The following is a 15,249-nucleotide window of genomic DNA, read 5'->3' as shown; positions in this document are numbered from 1 at the left end:
TCAGACAGTATCACACCTCCCACTCTACCCCTCCCATCAGACAGTATCACATCCACTTCCCTACCCAGCCATAATGGCTACCACTGGACAATGGGCCTTAGGAGTAGCTTTATATAACGATAGTTAGGGATTGGCTATGAGACACAAGAGGGGCCTGGTGTTGATGATTCTAGCTCGCAAATGACAGAGAACAAATGTGCAAACAATGTAGTCTCATGATCATCCATCAGGAATGAAACACACACCGGTTTAGAATAGATGAACACTTGCTTGAGCTATTCACAATAATAGGATAATAAGTGATATGAGAGGGGGTTAAGCTTACTGTGATAGGAAATTATCTGCATAAATAATCAAGCAAAATCAGCCCTCACCTGTTTTGGAGACTGTCTCTACTTCTGTTTGTGCAGGCTTTGGTTCCACCCTGGCACTAAATAATCTGTTTCAACTAATAAACTAATCATGGTAGTCAGTCTGGACCTTGACTATTTGAATCAGCTAGGTTAGTACTGGGCTGGCTTTGAAGATCAGCCTGTTTACATCCAGTAGCTCTTCAGGAGTTGAAGACCCTCCTCAGCTCTGCCTGATTCACATGACATGGTGAACTCACATAGCCATGTTGCGTGTGCTTTTGATTTCTCGGGGAACCAAGAATATCAGTAATTTCCTCCTCAAGAATGTTAGATGCAGGTCGGCAGGAGGCCTCTTGAGGTCATTTTAACCCGTTCCAGTCTGTCTGTCTGCCTTACTTGCTGACTGGTTGGCTGTCAGGACCATTGTGTCCATTGGGGATTGTGTAACAGGAGCGGATCACAAATCTTTTTTCCAGAGGCCACAGATGACGTGAGTTTACTGATAGTCCACTGTTGGAAACATTATCTTTCTCTTTAGACCTATTGCGCTTTATGTATCAGCCATTTAATTTAATTTTTAAAAAAGTAACTCAAATAATTGTGCATGGGATGGAGAAGAATGGTTGATCAGGTATAATCATTTGCATTTGTGGACGCATGTGTGCTTGTGTGTGCATGCCTGTGTAACTGTGTGACAATATTCTCTCTATAATATACAGTGAAGCCATAAAAGCCCATTGTCTTTCTGATGTTGGGGAGATGTAAAGGTCTGGCTCCAGTGTAGCCCAGTAGTTACATTATATTTATAGCCTTAGATAAAGTGGGCCGGCCCACCCCAGTCACCCCACTGCCCAGTCCACGGGTACTGCTGCTCTTAATCCAATCAAGCAGAGACTAGGACTGGCCCTCTCCCTCAACTCTCTGTCTACTCTGACTCCTCCAACAAGAGTCTGCTGCACTCACAGGTAGGAGGACACTTCTCCGGACACTTCTCTCTCCACTCCGGCTCTGGTCCGCTGTTCTGGTAACTGACTACTGGTCTACTCTCTTTTCTTTTTAGTCTTCCTTTGGCTATTCTAGACATCCACTTGTTGACTTCTATCTGTTCCACTGCTCTCCATCTCACTTGTTAACTTGCAGCCACACACACAGCTGAGGCTGAGCTGCACAGCTGCCGATGCTTATTCAGGCAAGAGTTTGTTCTCTTTGGCAGCAAATTAGCTTTTGGATTTGTGAAATTTAGTGATGCTTTTGAGCTGACCATCTCATCCTTTTATTTTGGAATTAGGTGAAGTTTGTTGATGTTTGTTTGAGTAATTTAGCTTCAGATTAGTTTAAAATACTTTGATAAATATAACTATCCGTAACTACCCACTGGGCACACACTGGTTGGATCAACGTTGTTTCCATGTCATTTCAATGAAATGTGTGCCCAGTGGGTATGATTTAGAATGACTATTTGACAGTTAGTTCAAAGGGCCTTGCCAGTAGTCTACCCTGCAGAGTCTGAAAGTTGAATGTGCTATTTACAGTTTCAAATGAATAATTCAATAGCAGTGCATAGATAGAATACAAGCAGATTTCTTTCCACATCAGGCCACAACCTCTCAACCCTCTTTGGCAAATCCTTAGATTGTACTCCAAATAGGCCTCGAATGTGTGTTCTTGTGCACATTATTTGACTTGCTGGGAAAGAAGTGATGCGAGATGGACTGAAAGCTGAAGGGTAGTCTTTGAAAACAAAGAGCGGCTGAATGCAGGAATCAATGCAGTGTGGCTGGATGAAATGAGATGGAGGTTTGGGTGGGCTGGGCAGTTGCCTGAAGGGCCTCTTTTTTGGAGTGGGGTTGCCCCTCCTGTTATGGCTAAAACCTATCTCCATGGTAGGGGTCCTGGAGTCTCTCATCATTGTCTTTTATTAGCCATGGTGTCATGGTAGTGTCATAGCAATTTGTGTGGCCTGTAAGACTATGGCCCTGCAATGAGATTATGGCAGACAGGAGCTAAGGAAACAGATGGTGGCGCTGGGACCAAGGTCTGGTCTGTAATAGTATAATGATGTTAATAGGATCCATTGTAGACCTTGAATTAGACAGGATATTGAGGGGAAATGAGACCTTGTTGGTCTTAATGTATGAATCCAGGTACTGTACTAAAAGGGTCTGAACTACTGCTAATGCATGCCAGAGGTTTCCAGCATGACTCTGATTTGCAATGGATGAATTGAGGTCTTTGTTGTGGTAGGGGAATAGGACAAGAAGCAAACTGAAATTAGATTTTTTGTTGTTATAGGCTACTGCATGTGACAGTGTATCAGAACACTATACTCATGGCTTATTCTGAAAATTGGAAGTATCTACACATCATGACACATCTGATACCCAACACTATTCTGTGAGGGGGGAGTATGCCAATGTGCTGGTGAATAAAGTCTGCAATGCAGGTTTGATTGAATTAGCCTATTTCTTGAGACTTCAAAGGTCTTGGGTTGTCCTCGACGGATCAAATTAACCTGCAAATCAAGCATAAATACCACTGCGGAACCTAGTATTTGTGAAGTGCATGTCTCTGTCTAGGGATCACTTCGATCTTGATCACAAAATCACTCAATTCCATTTGTGGAGGTGAACGAGTTACGTTGAGTGTTGTGGTGTGTGTGGAGGAGAATGAGGAGGTGTGTAGCTCTGTTCCAAACTCATCTCATTGAATCATGGACATCAAAGCCAGAACACCAACTCCCTGCCTCTGCCAACAACTGCTCCAAATACTTCATCTTGTCATCCTGAGAATGTGGGTCCATTCCAAAACGGAGAGAGGAGGAAGACAGGGGAGTCAAAGAGGGAGAGAGGCCTAGAAATATCCACTGCTGTCGTAAACCTCGGCCAGAAACAACCTGTGGAATGAATGCTCCCTATTGTAAGAACGAGATACGCAATGAAATGCATCACTACATATCTCATTGTCAATTACTTCAAACTCCGCTCCTCTGCAGTGTTGTATTGTGTACTAATGTGTGGCTAGCACAGGAGGCTGTTGAGGGGAGGATGGCTCATAATAATGACAGGAACGGAGCCAATGGAATGGCATCAAACTGTTTCTGTGTTGTCTATCCCATAGAAATAGAATGACTAGACAGCAATTTGACTGCACCCTCACGGGTAATTCTAACTTTATGATCTATGCAAGGTGTCTGGCTGTCTGTCCAGGACGGAGGGGACACACAGTGGAACTCACTGTGGACTTCCTGTCCCACAAAGTATAATGGGAGGGATAACCAGGGGTTATTCAGGGTTTAATGAGGAGACAGAGGACAGCTGCAGGGCCCAGAGCAGACTTTGGCACAGCATGCCACCCCTTCTCTCTCCTCCATCTTTAAAGGCTTGAGTCATCTTTCCACTGTATCCCAGAGCTACACATTGGGTTTTAGTAGCATAGGCATGAATTGTTGTGTATTGTTTTTACAGTACACCAACTATGATTTATGGACCAAATGCATGATATAAGAATCAACTGTATGAGTACACCTACCATTATAGCAAGTATTCATTGATACAATTAGCATTTAAGGCAACCCAATGGGCACAGATGTTAATTCAACATCTATTCCATGTCGGTTCAACGTCATTTCATTGAAATGACGTGGAAACAACATTGATTCAATCAGTGTGTGCCCAGTGGGAACTATTATATTTTTTGGCTAATTACAGCATTCCACCACTTCAAATGTGAAGCTTTTACGCTAAATAGCTTATCTAACAGCTGTGTTCTCAGCTGATGCGATAGCTCACCAAAGCAGCTGATTGCTTAACCAATTTACTCTCGCAGACTTCATTCTCAAATCAATTAAAAGTTCTCATTGTGACTTTCATTTTGGTCCGTTGATTGAACCACAGAGATACTTTTGTTTCAGATACATATTAGTACATTAGTACATAAGCCTTGTATGTCGTAGTCTAGTGCATTATGTCATTACATTACATTGGCCTTGTGATCTCATGGTTATTGAGGCCAATACACTATTAAAACGAATTACATGTTGATCTGATTAGGTAACAGTGAAACCAATGTTTCACTCAGGGGAAAAACTTCAACGTAAGTAACATTTTCACTCAGTCTCCCATTGACATCAATGCATGGAAGTTAGGATTCGCCACTCAGTGATGTTACTTTACTTGAAGAAACTCTAAATGTTTATCTCCTCTTTTACAGGCAAGAGAGCAAAGGGAGAGATTTGATCCAAAATGGCAGAGCGCTACGACTGCCATGACTGCAAGGAGTCCCTGTTTGGGAGGAAGTATGTGCTCAGGGAAGATAACCCCTACTGTGTGAAGTGCTATGAGAGCCTGTACTCTAACACCTGTGAAGAGTGCAAGAAGTCCATTGGCTGCAGCAGTAGGGTAAGTGGTCCTGAATGTGGTGGTGTAGAGTTTACCAGTACCCAAATGTGCTATTCCTCGATAGGTTGTATTCCTTCCTATTAGTATTAACTTTATTTTTATGACCCAGGTGTTAAACAGAACTTGGAATTAGAACAGGAGTCGATGGAATTAAAACACAAATATCCCAGACCCAGACACAATCATTGACCTAAAAGGACACATGACATACTACTACGCACTGACTCTCACTCACGCACACACCCACCCACACAGATACACACACACAAACACACACACACACACACACACACACACACACAGATACACACACACAAACACACACACACACACACACACGCAAATATACATTCATGCTACACACACATCACAACTGCTGCTACCAGACTCTCATTATGATTGCTAAATACTGCACAATTTAAACACTTGTCCCCCTTCCACAAAACACGTGTAAATATTGGACTATAAATTGTACCTTCCTGTATTATACTTATGCCAAAATGTTTATTCTATTCTACTGAGTCATTTACTAAGTTCGTATTCTTATCTTTTATTATTTCTCATCGTTGTTGCATGAAGGAACCTGCAAGTAAGCATTTCATTGGACAGTCTATACCACGTGTATCCTGTACATACGACTAATAAAACGTGAAACTTGAAACTTGTGGCTTCCTAGTTCGCATTCTGACAGGGCCTTGTGTTTTTTCAGCAATTAGTGTCACATTACATGGTCATTAGTGTCACAGATTAGATGTCACCCCCCAGTGGATTGGCCTTGAGGGGGGCTCATCTGTGCCGAGTGTCCCTGTCCCCTGTAGCAACTAGTCAGTCATCCGTCCTAGGCCTCTTTCAGTTTATCTAACCCATAGCTGTGACTGCCACCCCTGCTCCCATCTCAGTCATTATTCAGTCATTAATCTAAATGGGTAGCTAACTAAGCACATGTTGTCACACATCCATTGTCACCACGCATCCAGCAGATAGGAGTTGAGTTGAGGTCACTGCCATGGCAGAACACTAGAACACAGTGAGTGGTAATCTTAACAGACTGGTGGGCCTTAGATTCAGTCAAAACGCTGATGTCCATTATCCCAGAAAAGGAGGCAACGAGATGAATGGAGATATACCTGACCCTGACTCTCTGTCCAATCCTCCTTCGTTAGGACCTGTCCTACAAGGACCGCCACTGGCATGATGACTGCTTCCACTGCTTCAAGTGTAGCCGCTCCCTGGTTGACAAGCCCTTCTCCACCAAGGACGACCAGCTTCTCTGCACCGAGTGCTACGCCAATGAGTACTCCTCCAAGTGCCACGAATGCAAGAAGACCATCATGCCAGGTAAGGACATGTCTGGCCTGACAGAAGGGAGGAAGTCAGTGAATGGGGCTTTCAGTTGGATTTGGCCAGTACAAAATCTATTGGTAATGGTAAGGAAACTACTGAAGGGGAAAGAGTTGACAGATTTGACAGACATCTGACAGAGTTGAGGTTTGAGTGGGATTTGGCTACTAGCAAATCTATTTGGTGCAATCATGGATGCCAGGTTTCCACCTCCTATGACCTGTGTTAGGAGTTTATGTAATGAATAATGTTGTTGGAGCAGTCAAGCGGGACAATGGATGGTCTGTCATAGTTTGGTGGAGCCAGCTCACGTACCACTACTGGTAACCTGATTTTCCTGTTTCTCTGATCTTAGTTATATTATTCTCTCTCTCTCTCTCTCTCTCTCTCTCTCTCTCTCTCTCTCTCTCTCTCTCTCTCTCTCTCTCTCTCTCTATCTCCCTCTCTCTTTCTCTCTCTCTCTCTCTCTCTCTCTCTCTCTCTCTCTCTCTCTCTCTCTCTCTCTCTCTCTCTCTCTCTCTCTCTCTCTCTCTCTCTCTCTCTCTCTCTCTCTCTCTCTCTCTCTCTCTCTCTCTCTCTCTCTCTCTCTCTCTCTCTCTCTCTCTCTCTCTCTCTCTCTCTCTCTCTCTCTCTCTCTCTCTCCCTCTCACTCTCTCTCTCTCTCTCTCTCTCTCTCTCTCTCTCTCTCTCTCTCTCTCTCTCTCTCTCTCTCTCTCTCTCTCTCTCTCTCTCTCTCTCTCTCTCTCTCTCTCTCTCTCTCTCTCTCTCTCTCTCTCTCTCTCTCTCTCTCTCTCTCTCTCTATCACTCCCTCTCACTTTCTCTCTCTCTTTCTCTCTCTCTCTCTCTCTCTCTCTCTCTCTCTCTCTCTCTCTCTCTCTCTCTCTCTCTCTCTCTCTCTCTCTCTCTCTCTCTCTCTCTCTCTCTCTCTCTCTCTCTCTCTCTCTCTCTCTCTCTCTCTCTCTCTATCTCTCTCTCTCTATCACTCCCTCTCACTTTCTCTCTCTCTCTCTCTCTCTCTCTCTCTCTCTCTCTCTCTCTCTCTCTCTCTCTCTCTCTCTCTCGCTCTCTCTCTCTCTCTCTCTCTCTCTCTGCTCTTCACCCTCCCCTCTTCCTCCCCTTTGTCTCTCTCCTTCTTCTTCTCCTCTCTGGTTTCCAGGCTCCAGGAAGATGGAGCATAAGGGCAACAGCTGGCATGAGACCTGCTTCACTTGCCAGCGCTGCCAGCATCCAATCGGCACCAAGAACTTCATCCATAAGGACAACAATAACTACTGCGTGCCCTGTTACGAGAAGCAGTTTGCCATGCAGTGTATCCAATGCAAGAAGGTAATATAACCCACTGGAGTGGGCTTAAATGGAGTGTACTGGATCAGACTGTATGCTTTTGGAGAATCCTGTGTTAAAATGGATTGCTCCTCTCCAGAGTCGCATTTCTTACCATTCTTTGTCAGCATTTAAAACAGGTTCCTTGTGCATACAAAACAAAGCTTGTGATGAATAAAAGTTCAACTCAATTCAGTTGAGCCCGCATTATGCAGTACTTCTTTTTCCCATGGTCAAATACCTTTACAGGTATAGATGTTAATTATAGATTGGTGATTGAGCTTCTCACTTCCTGTGTCTGTCTCCTGTAGCCAATCACCACTGGCGGGGTGACCTATCGCGATCAGCCGTGGCATAAGGACTGCTTCCTGTGCACTGGTTGTAAGCAGCAGCTGTCTGGCCAGCGGTTCACCTCTCGGGACGACTTTGCCTACTGCCTGAACTGCTTCTGCAATCTGTATGCCAAGAAGTGTGCCTCCTGCACCACCCCAATCAGTGGTACGTATGATCACTCACATTGGCTCATCCTCACACATACCTGTAGACTCTGGAGTCAATCATAACTTCCACTTATGTCAAATATCCACTTAGTCATGCATCGATGTCAATGGAAGACTAAGTGAAAATTCAACATAAGTGGAAGTTAGGATTCACCCCTCTATGATTAGTTAATTATACACTGAGTGTACAAAACATTAGGAACACCTGCTCTTTCCATGACATAGACTGACCAGGTGAATCCAGGTGAAAGCTATGATACCTTATTGATGTCACGTGTCAAATCCACTTCAATCAGTGTAGATGAAGGGGAGGAGACAGGTTAAATAAGGATGTGTAATCCTTGAGACAATTGAGACATGGATTGTGTATGTGTGCCATTCAGAGGGTGAATGGGCAAGACAAAATATTTAAGTGCCTTTGAACGGGGTATGGTAGTAGGTGCCAGGCGCACTGGTTTGAGTGTGTCATGAACTGCAACGCTGCTGGGGTTTTCACGCTTAACAGTTTCCCATGTGTATCAAGATTGGTCCACCGGCCAACTTGACACAACTGTGAGAAGCATTGGAGTCAACATGGTCCAGCATAGAGCGCTTTCGACACCTTGTAGAGTCCATGCCCAGATGAATTGAGGCTGTTCTGAGGGCAAAAGGGGATAAAACTCAATATTAGAAAGGTGTACACTTAGTGTATATTCGTACAGAATCAATAGGGCCAGGACTTTTTCCATACCATGTGACAAAAAAAACCTGACTCTGGTTCCTCATCCCTACACTCCATACTCTCCACTTCTATTCACTCCTATTCAAAACATTATTTAGTAACGACCCCAAACTCAAGGTCCCTTACTTACAGTGAGGTTACATATTAACTAGTCAGTTGATCTATCTATCTGGTGTTATAGAGCCATGGCACTCAGCTCATGGGTTTTGAATTTCTTCCAGAAAATGTACTTACTCAATATCTATTCGAATATTATTACATTAGTGATCCGGAGTAATTTTTAAGGAAGTGCGCCAGACAGTGTTCCCATGCTCACATCTTTCTCCATCCCTCCCTCTCTGTGCCTGTCTCGTCTTGCTTGTGCAGGTCTGGGGGGCAGCAAGTACATCTCGTTTGAAGAGCGCCAGTGGCACAATGGCTGCTTCAACTGCAAGAAGTGCTCCATCTCCCTGGTGGGAAGGGGCTTCCTGACCGCCCAAGATGAGATCATGTGTCCCGAGTGTGGCAAAGACGTCTAAGAGCTATATGCGAGGATGGAGCGTCAAAGCCAAAGAAAGCAAAGATGCAAGCTAATATAGGCCTAGTCCTACTAACATGTCATTTATTCTAATAATATAATTTTCAGACTAACCCTAAAGGCTTTCTGCATGCACTGGCCTCAGATTGATACAGTATGTTGTCTGATGAATTGAGCACAAATTGCATTAGATTCTTAGAAAGAGATATCATTTCGATGTATTTTAAACAAAATAGCAACTTTGTCCGTGGTTTGTTACCATTAGAACGTTTAACTAATGTATTAGGTTGTATATGTTAGGATAATCATCCGTGACAAATAACTATGACATAATGCAATTAACAGGAGTTATACTTTTCATTATAGCAGTAAAATCTAATGAGAACATGACATGACATGTACCTGCACTCTGAATGTGAAATAAAGTATTTAAAAGGCAATTCACTGATAGAATAATCTTTCTGACATTTGTGTTTGTTCCAAATCTGTAAAGACACAATTAATCCCATGGGCCCTGGTCAAAAGTAGTGCACTATATATATATTTATATATATTTATATATATATATATATATATATATATATATTTTTATATATATAATATGCAGGGGAATAGGGTAGCTTAGTGGGTAAGACTAGGTGAAAAATCTGCTAAATGACACACAAAAAAAGTAGATCTACAACCCCCATGGTTGTGAATGGCTTACCTCTGGCTCCATCTAGTGGTACAAGCACCCCTTGGGGGAAAATGGTCTCTTGACCACTTAAAACCACATAAAGGAGGTCTGGGATGTGAACATTAGTGCCTGGATCTGTCTGGGTCTTGGCTGCAGGTTAGCGGTTTTCTTCATGAATCTTGTTCTAGAGGTAGCTCTGCAGAGAGGTCACTAGCTGGCACAGCCACAAAGTCATTCAACCCTAATGCCTAACCCTAAGGATGAGCTGTCCATGGTGCTGAAAAGGTTGAGGGCGATGCTGCAGCCGTGTCTTGTTCGGGGTTTCTGTCCATGGCGCTGGTTTTGAGTGAAGAAAATGTCAATTTTCTGTAATAAATGAAAATCCAAATAATTTACATTATTAAAAATCCAAAAGGCACGAAGGTCTCCAAGTTGAAGTCAATCTATTTATACTTTTTGGTTTATTGTAACTGTAATATAAATGTTATGTAAATGTGTAATGTATATCGGTAGGATATTTCTGTTTTGGGTGTTTTTTTTAATAAATAATAAATAAAACCACATGACCGGATGTACATGGAATGTGCAGCAGGAAATGCTAACCGCATTAGCTAACCATCCATTATTTTATCGAGGTCTCCACTCCCACCGGCACACGAATTGTGTAAGATAGCTTTTCTAAACCTACAATTTCTCTCTGAACATTACATTACTCTATGTGCTATTGCCAACATGATATGATAACCTGTTAGCTAGTTGTTCATAGGTTAACATTTAGTCGTGCACGTTTGATGGCTTTTGTGTAAAGCCAGCTGGCTAGCTAGCTAACGGATGCTATCCCACTAACTAGCATTGAACAAAGGTTGTGTGTGCCTCTCCCCTCTGTGTCTGAAACGGGGATACCCGATTGTCGTGTGGTTTACATATAGCAAGAACTGTTAGCATAGTTTATCTTGCATATTTAACTGACGTTGCAACTGTCTTGTCTTTATATTATACCCCATCAGCTAATTCTGGAAATCATCATCATCCAAAATGAGTGCTGCTCCCAACCACAGACGGACCAAGCCTGGTGGTAAGCTAGCTTGCTAACGTATTCTAGCCTCTAGCTGTAGTCAGTTAACTGGGCATCTGTGTCAGCTACTACAGTATCCTTGCACGTAAGCCTCCTGTGCCATAAAGGGCCAGACCTCTTAGCAGAGTATCCCTAAACACTCCCTAAAAAGACCTGAGAGAGTGGATTTATCCCTCTGCTTCCACCAAATGTAGCGATTGAGGAAGTGCTGAGGTGGTGCTTGAACCAGTTACCTTCTGGTTGCAGGGGCAAGTGCACTAGATACCCCCCTTGCCACAAATATCGAGACTTAGCAGAGGCTATTATATGCTTACATACAGGGATGCTACACTGTATCACTCAATATAGCTTTTACATCTAGGCCATCAATTCTCTAGCCAGCCAGGGCAGATACAGCATCTGCCTGTAAATGCAGGCCTGAGTGCTGGTGACAACACCCATTAAAAACCTAATCATTTTATTACAGGCGTGAAGACAGGCTATCCAGGCCAAGCTCCCTCCAACGGTGTTACGGGACCCACTTCCCAGATCCCCGGGCTGTGCCAGGAAGCCACTGAGGGTGCTCCAGAGGCCAGGACCAGCGGAAGGCGTGTGGGAATATTCGACTCCGACTCCGACTATGTCAAACTTGCCAAAGGAGGGGGACAGAAGGGTAACAATGTTTTGTGTCATAGTTTTGTGCTGCTTTACAGTACATATGTGCTTTACACTTCAGTACATGCTCATTACTATGGACTCTTTGGACACAGACTAGTGTGTTTGTAATGATATTAGCTAGTTCAAATTATAGTGAATTGCTCTATATATCATGTTCAATTCATTTGGTATTTGGTATTTTATTAGGATCCCCATTATCTGTTGCGAAAGCCACAAATACTCTTCCTGGGGTCCACACAGAACATGAAACATGACATAATTCAGAACATTAATAGACAAGAACAGCTCAAGGACAGAACTACATACATAGCCTACATATCAATACATACACACAAAATATCTAGGTCAAATAGGGGAGAGACGTTGAATTCCCATGTTGAATTCCCAGAGGAAAGCTAAAGACTGATTTTCAAAAGAGATGAATTCATGTTTAGTTATGTTCCTACTTTTAAATAACTTGTGTTATGTGTCCTCCATAGGTTTACTGTGGCATGAGGACAACAAGGAGGAAGCTAGGCCCAATGCATCCTACAATGCACCTGATTGGTTCTCTGCTGGATCTCAGCGGTAAGGACCCCCACCCCCTGTTGGTTCGTTGGCTCTGTTTGATGAAAATATTATTGTAATGTCTCATTTTCTACAGTGTGATCATGGAACAATATGTCAGGCCTAACAAAACGTTCGGCATCATGTCATGTCTGTATGTGTCTTGAAAACAGGTGAACAGGTAATGTTTAGAATGGGAAGTTACATCTTGACTCTTGGTGGTGGTGGTGCATCTTTAGTTGTCCAAGCCAGGGTTCTCAAATGGATGCCTGTTGGCCAAAGCACTGGCCAATGAAGGAGTATTACAATGGTTTTGTGCTTTACAGCGGAAGTAAAGCAACATCCCCTGATGATTGTCAAGGATACGGCAAAAGGCAACCTCTAGCTGCTCCCTTCGGTACTGATGATATTTCAGCCTGGGAAAGGGAGAGCGATAGCTATAAAGAGAAGGTGAATTCAATGGCCCCAACAAACCCCCTAATCACTGACACAGTTGTTATCATTTACCATCATCCCCTCCCTTTATCAGTTCATCTCTTGCGTTGACTCCATCATTCCGTTCAGACAGGGATTGGGTGGGGACTTCTGTTGAACTTCTTTGTCTTGTTTTTCACCAGCGTACTGTAATTACATTTCATTTGATTGATTGCCAACCAGTTTGGTGTGGTCATCATATCTTCACTCTTTTATTTACTTGGTCCTCCATTTCATTGTTAGAAGTGTCCCATGCGCTTGTATACTTCATACAATGAGTATTCTTGTACTGGGCCTGACTGACTGGTTTGAACTGGTTATATTCTTGTTTGCAGAACCCCACGGTCACTGATGCGTCCAGCCAAATGGAGAATATGTCTCTAAACCAAGGTGGTTATATGGAGGTCAACAAATACAAGAAGACGTGAGTGCCTGCCTATATATTGGACATCCAGTATTCATTCTGTAATTCAATTTCACTTAATGCTTAATAATACCAACGTACTGCAATATGTGTGTATCAGTGTGTAACATATTTGCATAACCTTTATAACCTGTGTAATATATAATTTGTATAATGTTGGAACTTCTAAATTCAACCTAACCACTAACACAATTGAATTTCCAACCTCTCAGTCAAAGTGATTTTTCTATGGACAGGTCCCATGAGAAGAAAACTGCTCCTGTGAGCATGTCCAAGCTGCTGAGCTTTGGTTACATAGAGGATGAGAAGAGGTCCACCAATGATGATGACTCCTCAAGTACGACAAATTACTTTGCCTTATAGTCTTTGACCAGTGGAAAAACAGTAGACTTTTCCTCAACAAGTATTTTGGAGGAATTAGCAGCAGCACTATAGGTTTATTCTGCTAAATCAAACAATCTTTAATAAAACAATTCAAGTGTTTATTTCATACCATATGGACATTCTGAACTAATGCCAAACATGACTCATATGGGTTGGCTACGGGATTTAATACATTTTGAATGTATACCATTATTACATATTACCAACCTGTTTGTGTTTGTGTTTGTGTGTGTCTTTCAGGTGTGACCTCTGAACAGACGAGCACCATCGCACCTGAGGAAGAAGACCTGGAATAGGGAGGAGAAGAGGTCCATCTGTGGTAGAAAACAACAGTGGATACACACACTCACACCTGCCATTCACTCTACTGTCTGTTCCCCCTGTCTCTCTGTCTCTCTCTCTCTGAGTGACACACACTTTCTCTCATTACTGTACATCCCGACTGTTATGTTTTGTAATTATGCAACGGTACCTTCTCTGTTAATTTATTTATTTGTTGTCTTTTGTTTTTTACTCCATGTAAAGTTGTTCTCAGAAAACCAACACAGCTTATTGATGCTTGTCATGTTTATATTATCGTTCTTGAATTGGAAGATGAATTGTGTGAATATGAAACAGTACTGTACACTGGAGTTTCTAGTATTTGTGGTGTAAAAATTATTTTGGTGCTGTGAAGCTTGTTTGTGAACAAGGCCTACTGTACCTACACACAAAGGAGACGTTTGTGGCTCGCGCTTTTCAGCTCTCGTGTTGAATAGGATCGGAAACCGAGAGCTCAGCCAAAAAAACATGGAAACATGGGTGCTAAGTGATTCACTTGTTATGAGAAGGCAGACATGATTTGGAATGGAAGACAGAAATGCCAATGAATCTACTTCATTCTAAAGAGATGCCCCCCCCCCCAGCCAAGATCCCAACCTATCTCATACCAGGATATGGTTCAGTGTTATGAAGTTATGGTGGGCATTGATTCCATAGATAGATAGATACCTTTTGTGATGTTCTAACAACTGTCTCAATTCATTCTACATATTTAGTTAGGGAATAGTGGCAATTGTATTGTGCAATGATATTGTTTGCTCTGAAGTAAAAAGGTTTTGCTTTGACGTGAAAGTAGGGCTGGGCGATATGGCCAAAATATATCGCTATATTTTTCACATTTTTGAAGGTATGGCGGTATTTGACGGTATTTTATGTTTCTGAATAATACAAGATCCAAATATGTTTTATGAGTAGTGCATGACCCTAGAATGGCAACAAATTAATAAAGTTAATTTAACAGTATTTCTCCATGCTGATGGTTTATTCTCAACCAAACTAGGACAAAACTGACAGTGAAGTGGTCCAATTTGTTGAACTTTTCAGTTATTTAGCACTTTATAAAAATACCTTTATAGACGATATGTGGATCCATACCGGTATACCGATATTCATGCTATATCACCCAGCCCTATGTGAAGGTACATGTAGCTTGGAGATATTTTCCACTTAGCACAGTAAATATACACAGTAATGATCCTCCCTAGTTTTTCATTGGTGGAGAGGTCCACTTTAACACAGTCAATGTGTGATCCTCACATTTTTCTTAAAGTGATGAGTACACTGAGGCTCTTGAGTGAAAATGTCATTAAAATAAATTAGCATGTGCATGTACCCCTTGTGCTCTTTCTTGATTAAGTGGTAATTAACTACAATGTCAGAACAGTACTAGTGTTAATAATCATGCCTATTGACAGGTACAATATAAAACTATCACATAGCTTCATACAGACTATAGAACATAAATAATATGCAATCAAATTAATTATATTCATATGGCTCAATACATACACCAATAAAATATGACAGCGTATTCATTTC

General features: G+C 42.3%; 2 protein-coding genes across 4 annotated transcripts; both read left to right on the top strand.

Annotated features, from left to right (window-relative positions):
- The first annotated feature begins 1,224 nt into the window (after nucleotides 1-1,224).
- LOC121537662 (four and a half LIM domains protein 2-like) lies at nucleotides 1,225-9,593 on the top strand. 2 transcript variants are annotated; one of them, XM_041845243.2, is made up of 6 exons: nucleotides 1,225-1,318; nucleotides 4,563-4,750; nucleotides 5,914-6,088; nucleotides 7,249-7,418; nucleotides 7,727-7,913; nucleotides 9,003-9,593. In XM_041845243.2, exons 2-6 carry the CDS (start codon nucleotides 4,595-4,597, stop codon nucleotides 9,152-9,154), a joined length of 840 nt encoding a protein of 279 aa, XP_041701177.2. In that variant the 5' UTR covers nucleotides 1,225-1,318; nucleotides 4,563-4,594; the 3' UTR covers nucleotides 9,155-9,593. The 2 variants fall into 2 exon arrangements, with proteins under 2 accessions (XP_041701177.2, XP_041701176.2); XM_041845242.2 differs by having other exon boundaries at nucleotides 1,268-1,377.
- An 808-nt stretch (nucleotides 9,594-10,401) lies between these two features.
- On the top strand, nucleotides 10,402-15,042 carry c24h7orf57 (chromosome 24 C7orf57 homolog). 2 transcript variants are annotated; one of them, XM_041845245.2, is made up of 8 exons: nucleotides 10,402-10,493; nucleotides 10,837-10,904; nucleotides 11,371-11,556; nucleotides 12,041-12,128; nucleotides 12,434-12,557; nucleotides 12,917-13,005; nucleotides 13,242-13,342; nucleotides 13,630-15,042. In XM_041845245.2, the coding sequence occupies exons 2-8, from the start codon at nucleotides 10,865-10,867 to the stop codon at nucleotides 13,683-13,685; spliced, it is 684 nt and encodes a 227-aa protein (XP_041701179.1). In that variant the 5' UTR covers nucleotides 10,402-10,493; nucleotides 10,837-10,864; the 3' UTR covers nucleotides 13,686-15,042. The 2 variants fall into 2 exon arrangements, with proteins under 2 accessions (XP_041701179.1, XP_041701178.1); XM_041845244.2 differs by having other exon boundaries at nucleotides 13,218-13,342.
- The last annotated feature ends 207 nt before the right edge of the window (nucleotides 15,043-15,249 follow it).

This window comes from Coregonus clupeaformis, chromosome 24 (genome assembly GCF_020615455.1).
Source record: "Coregonus clupeaformis isolate EN_2021a chromosome 24, ASM2061545v1, whole genome shotgun sequence".
Lineage (NCBI taxonomy): Eukaryota > Metazoa > Chordata > Actinopteri > Salmoniformes > Salmonidae > Coregonus > Coregonus clupeaformis.
This window is presented reverse-complemented; position numbering and strand designations above follow the sequence as displayed.